The sequence below is a fragment of the Loxodonta africana genome, chromosome 10 (genome assembly GCF_030014295.1).
Source record: "Loxodonta africana isolate mLoxAfr1 chromosome 10, mLoxAfr1.hap2, whole genome shotgun sequence".
Lineage (NCBI taxonomy): Eukaryota > Metazoa > Chordata > Mammalia > Proboscidea > Elephantidae > Loxodonta > Loxodonta africana.
The window spans coordinates 72834061-72855823 of NC_087351.1; the positions used below are offsets into that span (position 1 = coordinate 72834061).

Consider the following 21763-nt stretch of genomic DNA (forward strand, 5'->3'; position numbering starts at 1 on the left):
TAAGCATGCTATGCTAATTTTTTTTTTTTTTTTTTACAGAAATATGTAAAAAATTGGCATAGTGGCACTTAAGAAAATACCTTGTCGGGGGGAGGGCACGGATGGCAATCATATAGAAGGTGCGTGTTATTTGCTTAAAAAATACGGTAGATCTCAAGTACAGATTTGATTATCTTGCATTTGTGACAATGTTAATAAAGCAAACCTTATTAAAAAAAAGTTTCCAGTAGGTTGACAACATGCAAAAGGTGTACTTCACAATTTTTTTCAAATTCACAGTTGAGATGATCCTTAGAGAATATATAACTGAATTACCCTATTACTTCCAGAATTTCCTTCATATTATTCTGCATGAGACCATTCAGCTCATATTTGATTACCTACTGTGATAAAGTACTCATTACTTCTCTAAGTAATTCATTCCATTTTAATCAGATGACTCTAATTCTTGTCTTCTTGTTACAGTGCAAACATTAATTTTCCCTAACTTTTACCATTGATCCTAGTTATATTACTTGGTGCTTCACAGAACCTTTCATTTAAAAAATTTTTGTTTTGTTTCGATATGATAATTGGTAAAATAAATTCTGGACCAGGCTGAGGGGATCGAATCAAAGTACTGGAAGATTTGACTTTTAAAGAAAGAGTGCTTCTTCTTCCTCAGAGATAGTTAACAAGGAGGTAAGGATGGATAGAGTTGAGCTAGTTCATGCCATTTGGCCTATATTTTCCTGGGTCCTTTGCAGAGAGTGAAGGAAATAGTGATGAAGTTGTGGGCTCTGTTAGAAATCTAGGAAGCCAAAAGGGGGATGAATATGAAAGATGAAAAGGAGTATAGAACTACATTCAGGACCCTGAAACCCGTGAGTAGGACAGAGAAATTAACAGTTAGGAATTATTATGCCTTGTGGGAGCCCAGTGGAGATTGGAAGTGTCAGTGAAAGTGTGGTTGAAATATTTGAGTATGTAGTACACACAAGGTAGGAAGTGATGCTGGAGAGGACTTACTGATTAGGGCCCATGGAGGTCAGAGAATGTTTAGTGGGAATCTAGGATTTAGTGATTAGAATAGAATTTAGAATACAAGAATTTAGAAAGAAAGTAGTTCTCTAGGCATTAAAGCTCAGGTTGTGGCGGTGAAAATTTTTCTGAGGCATAGGTAAAGGTCATTAGAAAAGAGAAGGACTTTTGAAGTTAACGGTGTAGAGATGCTGTTAATATGACTATTAAACTAGCTAGGATAATGTTACATGGGATTGAACTCATTGAGGAGAAAAACCATGAATCAGGTGCAAGCATCTTTGACGGTTGTCTTCCTTATTCCTCACTGCTTGTTACAATTGTCCTTTATCACTTTTAAGTCCCAGTTTTTACTCTTTTTTTGATAAAGAAATATCAGCTGTACTAAGTATCCAATTCAGTAATTTTGGAGGAAAAACTAAAGAGAGGAGTAACAAATTAATCATAAACTAGAAATACGGTAGAATTAATAACTCAGAACTGATTTATAAAAAAGTTTTGAAATAGGCAAATCTATGGGAAATATACCAAGAAAAAGAACAGGATTAGAATCAGAAAAAATGGACTATATAAAAAAACAAGGATTCTTAAAAAATGAGAATTTTGTGCACAGATGCATGATAAATTTGTAAATCTCAATGTAATGTTACTACATGGCTATGTGGCATTTTAATTTGTATACTTGTAGTCAAGTATGGTCCTTAGATTCATTTATTTTAGTTATCCAGTAGTTCTTTCTTCTCAGAAAAATACTTAGATGTCTTCATTTACCTTATCAGATTTTAGCATGAAATTTTTATGTTTTGTATTTATATGTATATTTTAGCGTCATATTCTCATTTGGTAAGTAAGTTTGATCTCATTGTAAAGATTTAAGTGATTAGATATTTATCTGGCAAAGCTTTGAAGAAAGTAATTTCCTTAGCATCTCTCCCTCATGGCTTGCAACAAAATACGGATTAAATTGTCAAAGCTGTGTAATAAAAATAGGAAAATGTGAGGATGAATTACACTTATTTATTTCCTCAGTTCTACCATTCACATGGAACAATTGTACTGTTTAAAGCTAAATTTGAATTTAATGATAGATTTGGTTTCCCTCCTTTAAATCATATGTCAATGACCATATGTTAGTTATATAATGTGGGTTTCAGTTATGTAATGCATTACACTCATGGAACAGTAGACATAATGGATAGTATTTTTACTGTGAGGAATTTGAAAGTAATATTAAACTGTATTAATTTCCCTCATTTTTCTAACAGGGTCAACATATTTCATTAGCACCTATTCAGAAGCTTGAAGAAGCTCTGTATGAATACCAGCCACTGCAAATAGAGTCATGCGGACCACAAGTTCCTGAGCTTGAGATGTTAGGAAGACTTGGGTAAGTGCTCCCAGAAACTTCATGTTGAGGAACCAATGTTTAGAGCTTTGTTTTTGCTGTTTTTATTGACACTTTAATATTCTTAGATTTTTCACTTTAGAGAACTTTACTCTTTTGTAACAAATGAACACTACTTAATATAAAGTTTTAGTACATTAATTTTTCTACGGTCTTGTTAGGTCTCTTGAGATTGAGACTGGATTGCATTATTTCCCTTTTAAGGCTGTCCTTGGCAGCCATACTGAAGTAGCTGTTCATTTTCAGCTCACCATGTATTTTTTAGAAATTGGGGCCTAATTTAGTCAGTAGTAAGCCAGTAAAAATATAAAAGTTGGGCTCTCTGCCATGAAAAAAGGGTAGATTTACTCACTGTCTGCTGTCTATAGTGAAACATTTATGAGAAATGAGCCACAGAACATATTTTGTAAAAAGGTATAATGTAGGGCTGGCTCAGTGGCTGAAGAGTCATACTGTATGCATCTGTCTTAGTTTGGTTTTTCCAGAGGAGTAAAACCAGTGAAGCATGTATATAAAAATGTATAGAGACTTACTTCAAGGAAATGGCTCGTGCAATTGTAGGGGGTGGTAAGTCCCAAATCAGTGGGTCAGGTGTTAGGCTGAAGACGTGTGCTGGCTTAGGTGGTTGCAGGGGCTGATGAACCCAAAATCCGTAGGTCAGGTGGCAGGCAGAGGCTTCTGCTGGCTCATAGGGTTGTGGGGGCTGGCAAATCCAAAATTTGCAGGTCAGGTGGCTGGCTTAAGTCCTAAGAACTGGAGGTCAGGCTAAGAGAGGAGTGCAGGGTCGAGAGAGAGAGAGAGATAGTGAGCGAGACAGTGCGCTTTACCAGAATGTCATTTATATACTGGAGGCAGACCACACTCTCAAGGAAACTCCTTTTTAAACTGATTGGCTGATCATATCAGATCACATCATGGAGGTGGTTACATTATATATATACATCATAGAAGAGCAATGTCAGTTCAGTGTCTGTCAAACCACTAGGAATCATAGCCTAGCCAAGTTGACACATAACATTAACTATCACAGCGTCCATTTTGGAAAGGAACCTCTGACCATGGCTTTTGTGACTGATGGAGATGATCACAGTCTGTCTCAGTGGAGAAAGTAGATATTCGTATGCTTGAAAAGTACAGGAGTAGGTTTTGCTGGATGCACCAAATTATTTCTTGGTTCTGATTTCTCAACCTAAACTATTGAATAAAAGATGATCCAGAAACCATTGTTTCTTTGCAAAAGAAAATAGTGTAAACAATATCATTTGAAAATAAAGAATACAACGAGACTAAATAATTAAAAAAAAAATTAAAAAAGTCATAAATCCCAATAGCAGAAAAAGAAAGATGAGACAAGTAATAAAACTTACATGCATATTCAAAACCAAAACCTTGAACATGATGTATAATATTTCACATATGAATATAAAGTTTCCAAGGTTAAACATTACTATTAAAATTATAGATAATTTGGTTATCTGCTTGTGGGTAAATTTTAATGTCAGGTGTTCTTTAGTTCTGTATTCTCTTAAAGTTCTACAGCCTGTAAACGTGAAGTTGAGGGAATGTGAAATAAAACCTAAAATCACTTTTGAGTCTGAGGTAACAAATTTACCAAATAATTATCGTAAATATTAAAATTGAAGCTTGGGGAGACAGACATGATTTGATTTTGTGATGTAAAAAGTTATAGATGATATAGACATTGATTTCTCATCTTTTACTGAGTTGCCAGAGCCAGAATTTTTTTTACGTACATTTTTTTAACATACATTTTTCTTAAAGACTACTTTTAATGTCAGTGGAGATAAAGTATTTAAAACAGTAATCTTCTGTTACAAGGCTTTGCATTTTTTCAATAATTTTCTCATCAGAAATGCATTTGAGAGATAGTAGAAACAGCCATGCATAATAATAGTGCCTTATGAATTTTATAACACATGCAGAAGTAAAGTGTATGGTAACAGCGCAAAGGACAGGCAGAGGAGAAAGGAAGTATGCTGATGTACCGTATTTTTACTCAAATAACGTGTTCCTTCTACATTTGTTTGCCAATGGTGCAGTATGCCAATTTTTAAAAAATGTTGCTGTAAAAAAAATTAGCATAGCATGCTTAAAAAAATACTTTGTGGGGGGAGGGTGCAGTTGGCAAACAAATGTAGAAGGCGTGCATTATTTGCATAAAAATACAGTAATGTTTTTGTAATATACATGAAGAGGTATAATATTATTTGGATATAGACTGTAAGAAGATGACAAAGTTTAACATAAACTGTAAAGCAACTACTAAAAAAAAGTAAAACAGAGGTATATAGCCAGTAAGCCAATAGCAGAGAAAAAAATAAGGTCATAAAAATTACGTGATTAATGAAAAAGCAGGAAAAGAGGGAGGGAAAAAATGAAGAAATGGGACAATTAGAAAACAAATAGGAAGATGTAGATTTAATCTTAACCATATCAAAATTACATTAAATGTAAATGCTCTAAACCAGCATTGTTCAATAGAAGTTTCTGTAATGATGGACATGTTCCATATCTATGCTGTTCAATATGGTAGCCACCAGCCACATATTTCTACTGAGCTCTTGGAATGTGCCTAGTGCAACTGAAGGACTGGATTTTAAATATTATTCAATGTAATTTAAATAGACACATGTGGCTAGTGGCTACCATATTGGACAGCGCGGGTATAAACAATCTAATTAATAAGGAGAAATTGCTAGATCGGACTAAAAAAAGCAGAATTTACTGTGTTTTCTACAAGAACCTATCATTACATTTAAAGACATAGGTATGTTAAAAGTTTCTTGGAGCTCCTTGGATATATATTTTCTGTTTAATTTTAGAAATGCCTCAGTCTTTATCTTTTAAAATATTTCTTCTGTCCCAATTTTCTGTGTTGATTCTGGGGCTCTAATTTCACATATATTAGACCTTTTGATACTGAGTGTCTTAGTTATCTAGGGTTGCTCTAACAGAAATGTCACAAGTGGATGGTTTTAACAAAGAGAAATTAATTTTCTCAGCCTAGTAGGCTAGAAGTCCAAATTCAGGGCGTTAGCTCCAGGGGAAGCCTTTCTCTCTCTCTGGGCTCTTGGGGAAGGTCCTTCTCGTCAATCTTCCCCTGGACTAGGAGCTTCTCTGTGCAGGAACCCTGGGTCCAAAGGATGCACTCTGCTTCTGGTGCTGCTTTCTTGGTGGTATGAGGTTTCCCCCTCTTTTATAGCTCTTAGATGTCCCGTGTTTTTCAATTTTTTTTTTTTCCCTTCAATTTTTGTTTCAAAAGTTTGGATAATTCCTGTTGCCCTAGCCTCAAATTCACTTATTCCTCTTTTGTGTCCATTCTGCTGATAAGCTCATCAAAAGAATTTTTTTGCTATTGCAACTTTCATAGTTAGCATTTTTATTTGACTCCTTTTCATAATTTCAGCTTCTTTGCTGAAATTTTCCACCTGTTCGTGCGCGTTGTTCGCCATTTTCACCATATCCTTTAGTTTGTTAATCATAGTTATTGTAAAACCTATCTCTGATAGTTCCAGCGTCTCTGGGTCTGGTTCTGTTTACTATTTTGTGTCTTGACAATGGATTTGTTTTTACCTGCTTTTTTGTATTTCTTATAATTATTCATTGAATATTAGATATTCTGTGTAACAGAACTGTAGAGACTGAGATAAATAATATTTATGCCCAGAAATACTTACACCCCTTCTTCTGTTCGGGCCATTAGTGTGAGAATTTGAAATATTAAGTCTGTAGTTTGAACTTGGTTTGGATTTTGTTGTTGGACTTGTTATCTTCAGTGCACCACAGGCTTCAAATTATTCCAGTTATGGTCTGCTGCCACTATGTGCCTACTATAAGGCTTGGAGTGCTAGAGAAATGTTCTCGCTCCACCTTCAGGTTATAGCAAGCTCTGCCAGCCAGAGCCACTGAAGGGTTCTATTTCCATGCCCCTTTCCAGCAATAGGCTGCTTTTTCATTTTACTTGGAGTAAGCCATGTGGTGGGAACAAGGGTGTTTCCTGGTTTTTCCTTTTCCAGTCTTACTCTTAGGCAGACTTTATAAGGTTAAGCCTCAGAGTGGTGTGCCCTCAGTGTTCCTAACTGTCTCCCAGATCCAAACAACCTCTACCTTCTACTTCAGGATCTAGAGTGCAGGTGGATTTCTTGCTCCTCCTTTCAGACCTCTACTTTGCATTGGTATGGTAGCCTACCTATGAGTGGGTTTCCTGCCTCTCTCAGTGGCTGGTGGCTTTTCCTGTGTTGATTTAGAGTAGTGGAAGGAGGCAGTAGTTTTTTACCTCTTCCCCAGTGGTGCCTGACCTTTGTCCTTTTCCAGCATCAGAGGCCTGGCTGCTGTTGCTTCTTTAAATAGTTCCTTTCCTCTTGCGTTTAGTGTTTAATTATTTCTGATCTTATTGAGTTTACTCCCTGGAATATCCTTCTCATATCCCTCTTTTATTATGCCATGGTGGTAGTGATAATTTAGCCTAGTTAAAATTCTGGGTAAAATGGATGTAGCCTGATTGATGATTTGATTAACTTTCTTTTCACTAAGTATTAAATTGAATAAACTTTGGCAACACTTTTGACTGCTTGGAGCCGTTTTGGGCTTTACTGTGCCTTTACCATTTTGGGTTGGATTTTTAAATGTAAGGAAGTGTCCTTCAGATAAGATGCTTTGAACTTTTTTCTAAGTTTTTCATATACTTAAAATCTAATTCGAACCGAAGTAAAGGAGGCTGGATCATCTTTTTTTTTGGTGGCAGGGAGGGGCTTTTATCAACTATTGAATATTTAGAATACAATTAATTTCAGGATTCTAAAAGACTTTTATTTATCTCAATAAAGACTGTAGATACATACTATAATCTAAACCATTAGAAGGCAAATTGTTGTGATTACATATAAACCTGTATGCACTTCAAATAATAGCTCTTGGCTATAACAGTTTCTTTTAGCCTTCTGTGGCTAAGTGTTGTTGTTGTTGTTAGGTGCCGTCGAGTTGGTTCTGACTCATAGCAACCCTACGCACAACAGAACGAAACACTGCCTGGTCCTGCGCCATCCTTAAAAGTGTTATGCTTGAGCTCATTGTTGCAGCCACTGTGTCAGTCCACCTCCTTGAGGGTGATTTTCTGCTGACCTTGTACTTTGCTAGGCATGATGTCCTTCTGCAGGGACTGATCGCTCTTGCCAACGTGTCCGAAGTATATAAGACACAGCCTCGCCATTCTTGCTTCTAAGGAGCATTCTGGTTGTAATTCTTCTAAGACAGATTTGTTTGTTCTTTTGGCAGTCCATGGGATATTCAGTATTCTTCGCCAGCACTACAATTCAAAGGTGTCAATTCTTCTTCGGCCTTCCTTGTTCATTGTCCAGCTTTCACATGCATATGATGTGATTGAAAATACCATGGCTTGGGTCAAGTGCACCTTAGTCTTCAAGGTGACATCTTTGCTTTTCAACACTTTAAAGAGGTCATTTGCAGTAGATTTGCCCAATGCAGTGCATCTTTTGATTTCTTGACTGCGGCTTCCATGAGAGTTGATTGTGGATCCAAGTAAAATGAAATCCTTGACAACTTCAATCTTTTCTCCATTTATTGTGATGGTGCTCATTGGTCCAGTTGTGAGGATTTTTGTTTTCTTTACGTTGAGGTGCAATCCGTACTGAAGGCTGTGGTCTTTGATCTTCATTAGTAAATGCTTCAAGGCCTCATCACTTTCAGCAGTCAAGGTTGTGTCATCTGCATAATGCAGGTCGTTAGTGAGTCTTCTTCCAGTCCTGATGCCCTGTTCTTCTTCATATAGTGCAGCTTCTCGTATTATTTGTTCAGCATACAGATTGAATAAGTATGGTGAAAGAATACAACCCTGACGCACACCTCTCCTGACTTTAAACTGGTCAGTATCCCATTGTTCTGTCCGAACAACTGCCTCTTGATCTGTGTAAAGGTTCCTCATGAGTGCAGTTAAGTGTTCTGGAATTCCCATTCTTCGCAGTGTTATCCATAGTTTGTTATGATCCACACAGGCAAATGCCTTTGCATAGTCAATAAAACACAGGTAAACATCCTTCTGGTATTCTCTGCTTTCAGCCAGGATCCGTCTGACATCAGCAATGATATCTCTGGTTCCACGCCCTCTTCTGAAACCGGCCTGAATTTCTGGCAGTTCCCTGTTGCTATACTACTGGAGCTGTTTTTGAATGATCTTCAGCAAAATTTTGCTCGAATGTAATATTAATGATATTGTTCTATAATTTCCACGTTTGGTTGGATCACCTTTCTTGGGAATAGGCGTAAATATGGATCTCTTCCAGTCAGTTGGCCAGGAAGCTGCCTTCCATATTTCTTGGCATAGACGAGTGAGTACCTCCAGGGCTGCATCTGTTTGTTGAAACATCTCAATTGATATTCTGTCAATTCCTGGAGCTTTGTTTTTTGCCAGTGCCTTCAGAGCAGCTTGGACTTCTTCAGTACCATTGGTTCCTGATCATATGCTACCTCTTGTAATGATTGAACATCGACTAATTCTTTTTGGTATAATGTCTCTGTGTATTCCTTCCATCTTCTTTTGATGTGTCCTTTGTCGTTTCATATTTTCCCCAAAGACTTCTTCACTATTGCAACTTGACGCTTGAATTTTTTCTTCAGTTCTTTCAGCTTGAGAAATACCTAGTGTCTTCTTCCCTTTTGGTTTTCCATCTCCATCTACTGTGGCTAAGTAGTGGAGGAATTTCTAGATAATCAATAGTGATATCAGAATCACTGAAGAAACATCTATGTTTTCTTGACCAGGAATTATTTATCTACCAAATTAAATGTATCTCATGCCTCTCTTCTCCTCAGCCTTCTACCTTGGCAAAAGGATTAAATTAATTGAGTTTTTATGTTACTAGTTTATTTTCTAAGGAGCCTTGGTGGCACAGTGGTTAAATGATAGGCTGCTAACCAAAAGGTTGGCAGTTTAAACCCACCAGCTGTTCAATGGGAGAAGAACCCTAGTGATCCACTCCCAAAAAGATTACAGCCTAGAAAACTTGGGCTTAGAACCAGTTCAGTGATTCAGTCATGGCTGATGAACCGAAATCGGAACCCACCCGAATTTTTAAAAATTTGGGTGAAGTGGAATGATAAGCAGAGGAGGAAAAATGATAGCTCAATGCCCTGGAATGGGAGACTTGAAAAGGGTATAGTGAGTCCTTTCAGGAGCCTTATGTGGGAGATTGTATCATAGCCAGGACTGTGAGAGTGACACACATCAGAGTGGTGTGGTCGGCTGCTATCTTTGAGCAGGGCACTTCTGTTTCCCACTATGCCAGTCAAGAGATTTGGTTGCTATGCAGTGTGCATGCTGCCCTTGTTTTTTAAGAGGGAGATTAAGTTTCCAGCAGGGCTTCAACCCATAATTTTTCCTATTCTGTTTATCGTTCTGTTTCACCCACATTTTAAAAATTTGAGTCGTTTCAGGTTTTGCTTCAATGGCCATGACTGAACTAACTGAACAGAATCGGTTTGAAGCCCTGTAGGAAACCCTATGGGGCAGTTCTACTCTGTTCTGTAGGGCCGCCAGGAGCCGGAATTGACTCATTGACACACAACAACAGTTAATTTTCTTCTCTGAAATTATTATTTGAAGCTGTTCACTTAATTTTTTTCTTATTGTTCTACATTTAAAAATATATTTAAAAATATAGGTTTACCTATTTTAATTTTCAGAAATATTTAGAGAGATCCTGAAGGAGTTGCTCTGTGAAGTGACTTTTCAAAGAATGATTTGGTATCCTCAAAGATGCTGCTCTTAAGATATAAGGAATATAAAGGCATGTTGTTGTTGTTATGTGCTGTTAAGTCAGCTCCGATTCATAACGACCCAGCGTACAACAGAACGAAGCATTGCCTGGTCCTGTGCCATCCTCACAATCGTTGTGCTTGAGCCCATTGTTGCAGCCACTGTGTCAGCCCATCTTGTTGAGGGTCTTCCTCTTTTTCTCTGACCTTCTACTTTACCACACATGATGTCCTTCTCCAGAGACTGATCCCTCCTGATAACATATCCAAAGTATGTGAGGATGTAGTCTGCTATTCTTGCTTCTGAGGAACATTCTGGCTGTACTACTTCTAAAACAGATTTGTTCGTTCTTTTGGCAGTCCATAGTATATTCAATATTTTTTGTCAACACCATAATTCAAAGGCATCAATTCTTCAGTGTGCTTCATTCCTTGTCCAGCTTTCACATGCATATGAGACAATTGAAAATACCATGGCTTGAGTCAGGCGCACCTTAGTCTTCAAGGTAACATCTTTGCATTCGAACAGTTTAAAGAGGTCTTTTGCAGCAGGTTTGCCCAGTGCAATGTGTTGTTTGATTTCTTGAGTGCTTCCATGGGTGTTGATTGTGGATCCAAGTAAAACGATATCTTTGACAACTTCAGTCTTTCCTGTTTATCATGATGTTACATATTGGTGCACTTGTGAAGATTTTTGTTTTCTTTATGTTGACGTGTAAACCATTATAAAGATATAAGGAACATAAGTATCAGTTGACTAAAGCCATAATAGTTTTACTAGTTTCAATCTGTTCTAAGGGTTGTTCACATCTTTGCTAAAAGATTGCCTCTAATATGACCTGATTATCCCGTTACAGTGCACCCTCCCCCCGGTCCTTTAGCCTCTGCTCGTCTTTCCTTTCTTTTCCTATTTTTTTTTCCTCTTTCCTTTCTTTTCCTATTCCAAAAATAATTTTCATTTTATACTATGTTATCATATAGAGGGAACAGTTTAATTTCTCTAGAGGCAAATAGAGAATAAGTTGACTACCTGATTTCCATTTTCTCATATCTGCTTTGACATGATGTCGTTAAAAGTAGTACATTTTTTTGTAGCTTCACTTTAGTTGGTGCTAAACTGAGGATATAGGCACTTTCGAAATAATTTTAATTATGTGTATTTGGGAGTGGATGACTTAAGGCCTTGGGAGGCATTGTCTCCAAGAACTATGTGTTTGTCTTTTCTGTAACTTCGATAAAGGATAAAATCAGAAGTACATTGCCATGAGATTTTTAGGTGGTTGTTACTGAGATCTTTCCTAAAAAGTTAAACTTGAGAAGTAGTTGAAGAATAAATAAGAATTTCTTGTTCAGGAGAGTATTAAGAATATATAATTATAGTTTAAATTGCCTTGGCAGTACTTTTCTGGTTTGCTAGAGGCGATATGAAAACATGTTTTATTAATTCTGTGCCAATGGGAGCAAGCATTGGGAAAACTTAACTGTTAATTGAAATTCCCCAGATGAGAGCTTTAGTGGTTAGTTTAGGAAAGTCTCATTCATTGGCAATGTGAGACTGTCTTTTTTTTTAGTAATCAGCTGGGTTTCTAGTTAAATTTTACTACTTTCCATCCAAAGAAGAGTTATTCCTTTAACTGATATAAATTATGAGCATTTTTGACTCAATTTTGTTCATCAGTTTTAAATTTAATCAAACATAATTGTTTTAAATAGAAATAAGTGATTTATTTTACGTGAGCTGATTATTTATGAGCTTATTACAGAGTTAATTTTTTTAAACAAAATGTAGAGTAGGTATAACTTTATTAAAATAAGTACAAGTTTTTCTCTTTATTCCTTCTATGTATTCCAGTAGATAGATTTAATATAACTTCTGAACCTACTCCTAAAATTTCTACAAACCACTTCACAGGTGGTAGTTATAAATAAGATTTAAAAATTGATTTTTTTAAACATTTGTAATTTATGTCAGTATGAATTTATACAAATTTTTACTCGAATTCTTTTTGTGAGATTCTTATCATATTTTAATTAATGTTTTTGAATATATTTTCAATCCATTCAAATACCTGATGAATAAAACCAAACCCATTGCCACTGAGTCGACTCTAACTCATAGTGATCCTATAGGACAGAGTAGAACTGCCCCGTAGGTTTTCAGGGAGCAGCTGGTGGATTCGAACTGCGGATCTTTAGGCAGACAGCCGGGCTCTTAACCAGTGAGCTACTAGGGCTCCACTTGATGAATAAGAGGATGATATAGTGGAACATAATTCAGAATGACAAAATGTTAGACATAAATTTGCTGATTATGCGTTATATTCCAGACAATCTTATACCAGCCTTGCAAATATTACGTGGTGAAATATTTCAGTAGCTTGGAAAGAGTTTTCATTGTATTAAACACACAACCAGTTTGAAATCCTTGTAGTTTCTGTATAAAATAATCATAATATAGGTAAAGCTGAAAACTGAAAATGGCTTTCTCAAAATGACATTTCAGAATGCCTTTCTCAGTTTTTCCTGAAAATCTATTATTTTCGTTCTGACTTTCAGTTTCTCCTGTATGATTTTATAACGTAAAATATGATCTTTAAGTAAAATGTGTCTTCTTCAGTTATCCTTACTTATGAATGAATGAAGCCATTGGCTACTAAAATTCATTTTACGTAGAACATTTTTGTATATTTGTGGCAGAATGCTGTAGCAAAATGCACATGTTCTTTTTTTTCACTCCTTTGACATAACTAAGTTATGAGTTATCAGTCATGAGAGCTTTAAAAATAGATTTAAACTGTGATGGTTTAGTACCTTGAGTCACTCTGAACCACACGATGAGATTATTTAGCTATTATTACATAATCAGTAGTGAAAAATTTTGCTGTAGTAGTGATAGTATTTAATTAACTCAGTTAACTAGAACCTGAAGGTAATTAGAAAAGTTTCTTGTTCTATCTCCATCAGCACCTATCAATTTTGTTTTCTTGTGTGGCCATAGTACATTGCTAAAAACCAACTTGCTGATCAAAAGCTACTGACCTGTTACAAATCCACTACAATCCTGGCAGAGCAATTAAAAGTGTTAATTCTTGAGGAAATAGGATATTGTATAGTCCATAGTAACCTTGGAGATACTTTTCCTTATCATTCTTTTGATCTTAGAAATTGAGAAATTGGAATTTTATATGTCTGTTAGGAATTTGAGATGAAATTCAGACAAATTTTTTGTTACAACAACCAATCTCTTTGTCTTTCTTCTTAAAAAGTCCTTCCTTACTCCTGTCAGAGAGAGCTTTCTAATAAAGCAGTCAGATCATGTCTCTCTGTTATTAATATCCTTCAATTGATCATTACCTTCATAATCTGACCCCCTCTCATAGTTGGTTTATCCTGCCCCTCTTATATTTGGTTTCCTAAGAACATTATGGTGCTATTTCATATTTTCGTACCATTGCACGTACTGGTCTGCATTTTTAGGAGGCTGTTTGCCTTTATATTTAAGGCACATTCCTTGTAGCTATTTCTTTCCATCTTTAACTCCCTATGCATGAATTGTCTTTTTATGTCCCTTGTCCCCTTTTTTATTTGGATAGCATCTTTTCCTTATTTATTTATGAGTCAGCCATATGTTAAGACTATTAACCCTTGATATTTTAAATATTTGGTTTTAGTTTTTTTATTCTACTTGTATTGCTTATGATGTGAGGTAGTTTTAAACAAATCTGTATGCAGTAAAATCTATTGATAATGTCTCTTTAATTTTCTGTTGTTCTTATACTTAGAAAGTACTAAATCAACACAAAAATACATGTATTTATCTATATCCCAGTTTTTATGCAGCTTCGCTTTTTACATTTAATCCCTTAATTCATCTGGAATTTATTTTGTTGGAAGGAGCTATGAAAGAATATTTACTCTAATTTTTCAACATAGGAGATCAGTTGGCCCAGAATAATTTATTCAATAATGGTTCCTTTCCCCATTAATGTATGATATTTTTGCCATTAAAATACTAGGACTTTTTCTCTGCCGCCCCCTTCTTTTCCATTAATCTGTTTCCATTTTTTTTTAATGGAATCATACTATTATTAATTTAGATTGATGGTATGTTTTAATATTAGGTAGTGTATGCATTTTCTATTGCTATGTATGTAACAAATTACCACAAATTTGTTGGCTTAAAACATCCATTTATTATCTCACAGTTTCTGTGTGTCAGGAGTCTCAGGAGTCTGGTTGTGGATTAGTTGGATCCTTCATTCAGATCACACACGGCTTCAATTCAGGTGTTGGCTTAGGTGCTGTGGTCCTGTCCGACTGAGGCTCAGGGTCTTCTTCCAAGCTTACTCATGTTGTTGGCAGAATGAGGCTCCTTGCAGATGTAAAACTTGTGGTGGATTCCATCTTCTTTGCGGTTAGTAGGAAAAAATCTCACTCATGCTTTGAATCTCTTGCTTTTTGGAAAAATACTTTTTAAAATTTTATTACAAAATATTTTATGCATATAAAAATATATGAACTCATTTTAAGAATGTGAATATTACCAATAACATTGAAGCTACCTCTGTGTTTCTCTGTGATTCTACCCCTCTACCTCTCTCAGAGTAACCACTATCCTGAATGTTATTATTTCCTTGCCTTTTTTTTTTTAAATAATTTATTTTTAAGGGTTCACTATCAACCCATTTGAGATTTACATCTGCAAAATCCCTTTTGGTATATAATGTAATATAATCATAGGAGTGAAATCCATTGTATTCCTAGTTATACCCACACTCAAAACCAAAAAAAAAGAAAAAAACATCAAACCCACTGCCGTCGAGTCAATTCCAACTTATAGTGACCCTATAAGACAGAGTAGAACTGCCCCATAGGTTTCCCAAGGAGTGCCTGGTGGATTCGAACTGCTGGCCTTTTGGTTAGCAGCTGTAGCTCTTACCCACTGCGCCCCACACTCAAGAGAAGGGAATTATGCAAGGCATGTATGTGATGGGGTAGAAATCATGGTGGTTGTCTCCAAAGTTGCCTACCACAGGTGGGACAGATACTCCCTTGTTGCTTATCGTTTTCAAAAATATTCTTAGCATTTTTTTTTTACACCTGTTCTTTCAAGTAAATTTTGTTGGTCAAAGTAACAAAGCACTGTATCATTCTTTCAACTTTTCTGTAAGTTTGGAAATTTTCATAATAAAATACTGTGAAAGAAGCAAACAAAAGCCTTCAACAGCATAACTAAAACACAGCTATCCCTGTCACGCCCCTGGATAGAACCAAACACTACTCCTTTTGGGATTATGTTTTGAATTGCTTTAAACCTATAAACTGATTAGAAAAGAATAGGCATTTTTAATGTATTTGGTTTCCATACATTTACTGGAAATTAATTTTCATTATACTTGTAATACTGTTGTGATAAAATTGTTTTCACTATGTGTTCTGATTCTTGCTGATATAAATAAAAGCTTTAAATACTTAATTTTTTACCTAGCTGCTTCACTGAACTCTAATAGTTTTAATAGTTCTGTTAGGTAAGTAAATATCTGGGGCTTTATCTGGGAGTCAATCATCTGAAAAAGAGAAATTGTCTTTTTCTAAATGCTGTATCTCTGACTTCAGTTTCATAGTTTATTGCATTTGGCTAGAACTTTTAGACCTAGTGTTATACAATTCTGATAATAACTCCAGTTTCTTGTTTTTCATTTTCTGTAAATGCCTCAAGTGTTGCATCATTAAGTATCAAGTTGGCTGTTTAAGTGGTTTTTATCATGTTGAAGAAGTATTTTTTAAAACCACATTGAAGAAGTTTGTATCATGAATAGATGCTAAGTCTTTTATATATTTTATATTTTATAGAATGTATTTTTATATCGATATACTTGTTGAACCTAATTATATATTGATTTCTTTTCAATAGCAAATACTGTTTATATTCCTAGAAAACTATTTACTTAAAAGAGAATTTAGGGAAGACTGAGTCTCAGAAGTTATTTTGAACTATAAGTTCAAGGAAATAGTTTTAAATGTATTCTGGTTTCCATCAGTGAAACAAACTGAAGGCAATGTATAAAAAAATTAGAAGTTGTTTAATCAGATTTATTAAAGTACAGCTTGCATACAATGAAGTACCTATTTTAAGTGTATATCTCACTGAGTGTTGATAAATGCACACAGTTGCTATCCAACCCACAGTCAGGATATAGCACATTCCCATCATCCTCAAAGTAGTAGTGGCCCCTGGCAACTCCTGATCTGCTCTCTGTCACTGGGATTGTATCTTTTTCTAGAAATAATTTAGAGTTTTTTTTTTAGTGTAAGAAAATACTACTTATATTTTAAAATTTCCATGAGAGAATGTGGTGTTTTTAATACTTTTTTTTTTTTTGTCTAAGGTCTTTACTATTATTATACATGGGTCACCTAAGGATGGAGAAAAGGGGTTTGTTTTATATTTCATTTTGTGTTTTGGTGCTGCCCATTTAAGTTTATATGTTGGTTTTATAATCAGAAAAAGTCTCAGGGGCCTCAGAAAATCCAAGAATGTGGAAAAATACAAAAGCCCCCAAAAAGGCTGTAATATGTGTGTATGTATGGTATATGATACATATTATACTTGACTGTAATTATAGAAGTATTACTAAATTAATAATTTTTTATGGGTCATGACACCAAATTGTCTTTAATATCTGTTTTTGTTGGCATTTGAATTAGAAATCAACACATGCATCTAACATGAACCTTTGTGCTTAAAGTTCTTTTCTGGCTCTAGTCTGGTAAGTTTTAAATCTTTTTTATGCAATCATGGAAAAAAATATGTTTCTGGTTGAAACAGTTGTCAAACAAGCTTCTTTCATCGACAGTCAGACACAGGGCAGCTGAATGAGGCTGTTTAGTCTAGAGTAAATGCTCATGAGATTACAAGGTCACTGAGGAAATGTAATTATGCAGTGGATTCCAGCATAGTCTTTTGTAGTTAGAACGTTAAGAGTATTAAATCATAGTATTAATTAAAAATATATGATTAGATATATTCCAACATTAATTTCAGAAAGAAAAGCAACACTAAATAAAATAAACTAAATTATTACAATGAAATATATGTAGTTTTAATTCAGATTTTTTACAGATCTCTAAATAAAAGCAAGTTTATTATTGGAATTTGATTAAATCCTCCCAAATTGCTATAAAATTTGTGACACCCTGTAGACCCTATATATAATTGTCTCCATAGGGAAATGAAACCTCATAGTATTTAGCTCATGGTAACTGAGAAAGCAATTGATACTTTAGCAGTTCCTTTAATATTGTTATTCATTTGTTTATCACTCATTAACTATTATGAAGCATTATGTGTCAGATGCTCTTCTAGGTGCTGAGGAAATAGCAGTGAACAAAGCAAAGAATACCTACTATGGTGAAACCAAGAATAAAAATAAATTAATGAATCCATTAGATGGTAGTTAGTACTTTGAAGAAAAATACAGCAGCATAAAGTGATGGAAGTGGGGTGCAATTTTTAGATACGTAGTTAGTAATGGAGTCTTTTGTAGGCTATTTAATAAAGACATGAATTAAGCAAAGGAGTGAGCAATCTGTTATGGGGAGAATCAAAAGAAACTATAAGTGCCAAGGCCCTGGGATGGGAATGTGTATGAGGAAGAAGAAGGAGGCCAGTGTGTCTGGAACAGAGTGACTGTGGAGAATGACAGGAGATGAGGTCAGAATGGTAGTGGATTTTTATGTAAGGGGATGAGCTGGGCCTAGTCAGATCATGTAGGGCTTTTTAGACCATGGTAAAGGCTTTGGCTTTTACTTTGGAAAACAAACAAACCAAACCCAGTGCCGTCGAGTCTATTCCAACTCATAGCGACCCTACAGGACAGAGTAGAACTGCCCAATAGAGTTTCCAAGGAGCGCCTGGCGGATTCGAACTGCTGACCCTTTGGTTAGCAGCCGTAGCACTTAACCACTACGCCACCAGGGTTTACTTTGAAGGAGATGGGAAATCATAGCAGAGTTTTTAACAGAAGCATGACGTGGTATCACTCACTTTTAAAGAGGCCTATTATAGGAGAATCAATGGTGGGCGTGGTGGTAGCCTGCAAGGGTGACAGCAAAAAGATTTGTGGCAGTCCTGGTTAAGATGGTGATGGCTTGTACTAAGATGACGGCAGTACAGTTGGTGAGAAAGCGGTCAGATTATGGATATAATTTTGATAGCAAAGCCAACAGAATTTTTGATGCATTGGATTTTCTTTGGTGGGGGGGTGTGCAAAAAAGAGAGGAGTCAAGAATGACTCTTAAGGTTTTTAATGTGAACAACTAGTTGCTTCTAAGGCTTAATCTCAGCAATGGAGCTGCCGTTTACTGTGACAAGGAGACTAGGAGGAGGAGTTCTTTGAATCAGTTGCTCAAGTTCATAATTACTTTTCAAGTATTATTGTTAAAAAATATGCTCCCAAAGAGACTTTGAGAGCTGGGAAAAAACTTTAGCAATATTCCATTCAGTTCTCTTTTACAGGAGAGTGAACTAGGGCCCAGAGTGGAAAACTCATATGTTCATAGTCACATAGTTAGTTAGAGCAAGGACTGAAGTCTTTGTATCTTAGGGTACTTTTTTTTTGCTGTACCATATGGCCTTGCCATATACAGAGTTTTCAAAATCTGAATGAGCTTTATTTTTTATGATTTTACATTATTATAGTTTTCAGAAAGTATAGTTAAGGGTTGTGAATTCAAATTATGTAGCAACTTTCCTTATTTAAATTCTCAAAAAAAAAAAAAAAGACTCAAATTCTGCTCTAAGCATGAACCAAGTTCTCAGTCTCCATGATGCTGTTTTCTTGTGAGGACAGTAGGATTGTGTTGGGCATAGTGACTTCACAAAGATTTGGATTAGAGCATATGTAAAGCTGACCTGATAGCCCTGGTGTACCTAGAGTGGGATGGTAGGAATGGTCTGTCTCAGGTGCATGCAATAGAGAGGTGTACTGTCTGTAGAGAATTTTAAAAATAATAAAAATGATTAAAAGTCAGTCTTTTTTTTTTTTTTTAAATCACCGTATACTGGCAGTTCTAAACATTGTCTTAAAATACTCCTTCCTGAAAAAAATCTTTCATTGGTCCAAGTTTGAAACAATTGCTGTGGTCACTTTTGAATTTGTTAGCATATGTGTAAGCTTCCAATTACCAAAAACCAAACCCAGTGCCATCGAGTTGATTCCGACTCGTAGCAACCCTATAGGACGGAGTAGAACTGCCCCATAGAGTTTCCAAGGAGCGCCTGTGACAAGGAGACTAGGAGGAGGAGTTCTTCCAGTCAGTTCCTGGCGGATTCGAACTGCGGACCCTTTGGTTAACAGCTGTAGCACTTAACCACTATGCCACCAGGGTTTCCAAGCTTCCAATTAGCACACCTTTATTTCCTGTTACTTAATAAACGTTGTATTGTACACAGAATATAATTTAGAGAACTCTCAGTTAATTTACAGCTGACCCCAGGCCCCCAACATCCTTGAAGTCAGCTACTTTCAGCTTCACTTGAAGTAATTTGTAAGATTATGGAATCCTTTGAACACCCTTCTGGCAAAATTTCTATTTCCAACTCCCCTGCGGTACTATATTCTCCTAAGTTTAAACAGTAGATTTGAAATAAGAAGTGATTGTAAATATGAAGAAACAGAACTTAAGTTCTTGGAGCTTTTATTTGTTTAAAGTTGTTGAGTTATGCGGGAATCAACCTTAAAGAAACATGATCGGTTTGGAATTTCTGGAACTTATTGTGAAATAGAAGTTTTACGAAATCTGCCAAATTCATTCTTATCATTAAGATATTTCCTACGTATTTGGATATCTGTTGCTTCATGAAAGAAACTTTAGACTTTGCAGTTTACGAAGTGTTCTTCAATCAACTATGAGCACAGATAAATTGACAAATCAGGCTATACTATCTATTGAACATGAATATGCAAAGAAGATCAGTTTTAATGAACTCATTGACAAATTTGCGGAAGCTAAAGCTCAAAAACAGAGATTATCATGTAATAGAATTAAATACTTATAAGTATTTACCTGTTTAAAAAAAATACACTTAGTATTTTTATTCCATTACTTTTTCTCTTTTTTGTGATATAAATTTTATTATATTTTACATGTTTAATTTTTTTTTACTGGCATGAAGATTATGTGTACCAAGTTCAGTAAAAGAAAAATCTCACTGTATGATTTCTTTTCTACATTATTATTTATTTCATTTTTGTGATTATTACTGAAAATAATTTTGCATAGAGGAGCTGAGGGTGTTAAAAAAATGATCTGCTCTAGGTGTCCAATATTGTAAGTACACAGCTGCCTGCCTGTCTGATGGGAGTAGATACTTTGTGAGTGCAGTCCTTTGTGAGTGCAGGACCCTTCTCCCTCTAATCCTCTGTGATAATTCTTTCTTTTGCCCCTGGTAGTTTCCTTACATGAAAGCACCTATCAGTACTATGGTGATTGCTGTACAGATACCCACAGTTCTCTGTCTTTGTGTCTCGCTTCCTTTCCAATATTCTGTCCTGAAAAGCATAGCTGCCTGGGTTTCTCCAGATAGTCAGCTTCCTCTTCTCAAGTGAAGGAGTCCACATGGCTCTGCCATGGGGAGGGACTGTTTCAAAACAGTAAGCTGGGACAATCACAGGTCTCACCTTGTGTGTTTCCCATCTCAGGAATCATTGTCCTTTGTTGTCTGATGCCCAATGTCTTGAAAACCGTTGTTGTTTGTATTTCATTTTATTTTTTATGGTTAATTCAGGTACTCCATCTTACCTAGAAATGGAAGTCTTTATCTTTAGTTTTATTTTTATAAAATAAGCACTTTTATTGGTTCCTTGTTCTTGGAAGATCTCTTAGAAAGAGTGAATCAGGAAGCGACAATCCTTACAAATAATTACAGCTGATCAGAAAAGAAACTGAAAAATCTAAAATCATGTCATTGAACCCTGATGATACGTGATAGCTTCGTATTCCATTAATAAGAATTATTACTTAATTTTATAGTCTGTCATTAAAGCTTTTAAAGTGTGGTCCATTGACCCGTGGGGGCTGCCAAGACACTTTCAGAGGATCTTTGAGGTCTTACTATTTTTATAATTATATTTAGACATTATTTGCCTTTTTACTGTATTGACATATGAATTGATGGTAAATTGATGATGAAATTGCTGACACCTTTACAGAAGTCAAGGCAGTGACAACAAACTGTATTGTTGTTGTTATCAGGTGCTGTTGAGTCGGTTCCAACTCATAGCGACCCTATGTACAACACTGCCTGGTCCTTTGCCATCCTCACAATCGTTGCTCTTATGTTTGAGCTCATTGTTGAAGCCACTGTGTCAATCCATCTCATTGAGGCTGTTCTTTTTTGAGGAACCTCTACTTTATCAAGCATGATATCCTTCTCCAGGGACTGACACCCTCCTGATAGCATATCCAAAGTATGTGAGATGAAGTCTCGTCATCCTTGCTTCCAAGGAGATGTCTGGCTTTACGTCTTGGCCCCTAAGGAATTTT

The 21763-nt window shown here is 35.7% G+C and overlaps 1 protein-coding gene across 4 annotated transcripts in view; it reads left to right on the forward strand.

Moving 5' to 3' along the window:
• MNAT1 (MNAT1 component of CDK activating kinase) overlaps positions 1–21763 on the forward strand; it is a 233985-nt gene that overhangs the window by 140541 nt on the left and 71681 nt on the right. For 2 of the 4 annotated variants that reach the window (XM_064292558.1, XM_003408691.4), the window contains one exon: positions 2286–2407. In XM_064292558.1, the coding sequence (XP_064148628.1) occupies positions 2286–2407 (122 nt within the window). Of the gene's footprint in view, positions 1–39; positions 120–2285; positions 2408–14421; positions 14631–21763 lie in introns of those variants that run through there. The other 2 variants (XM_064292559.1, XM_064292557.1) reach the window with 2 other exon arrangements.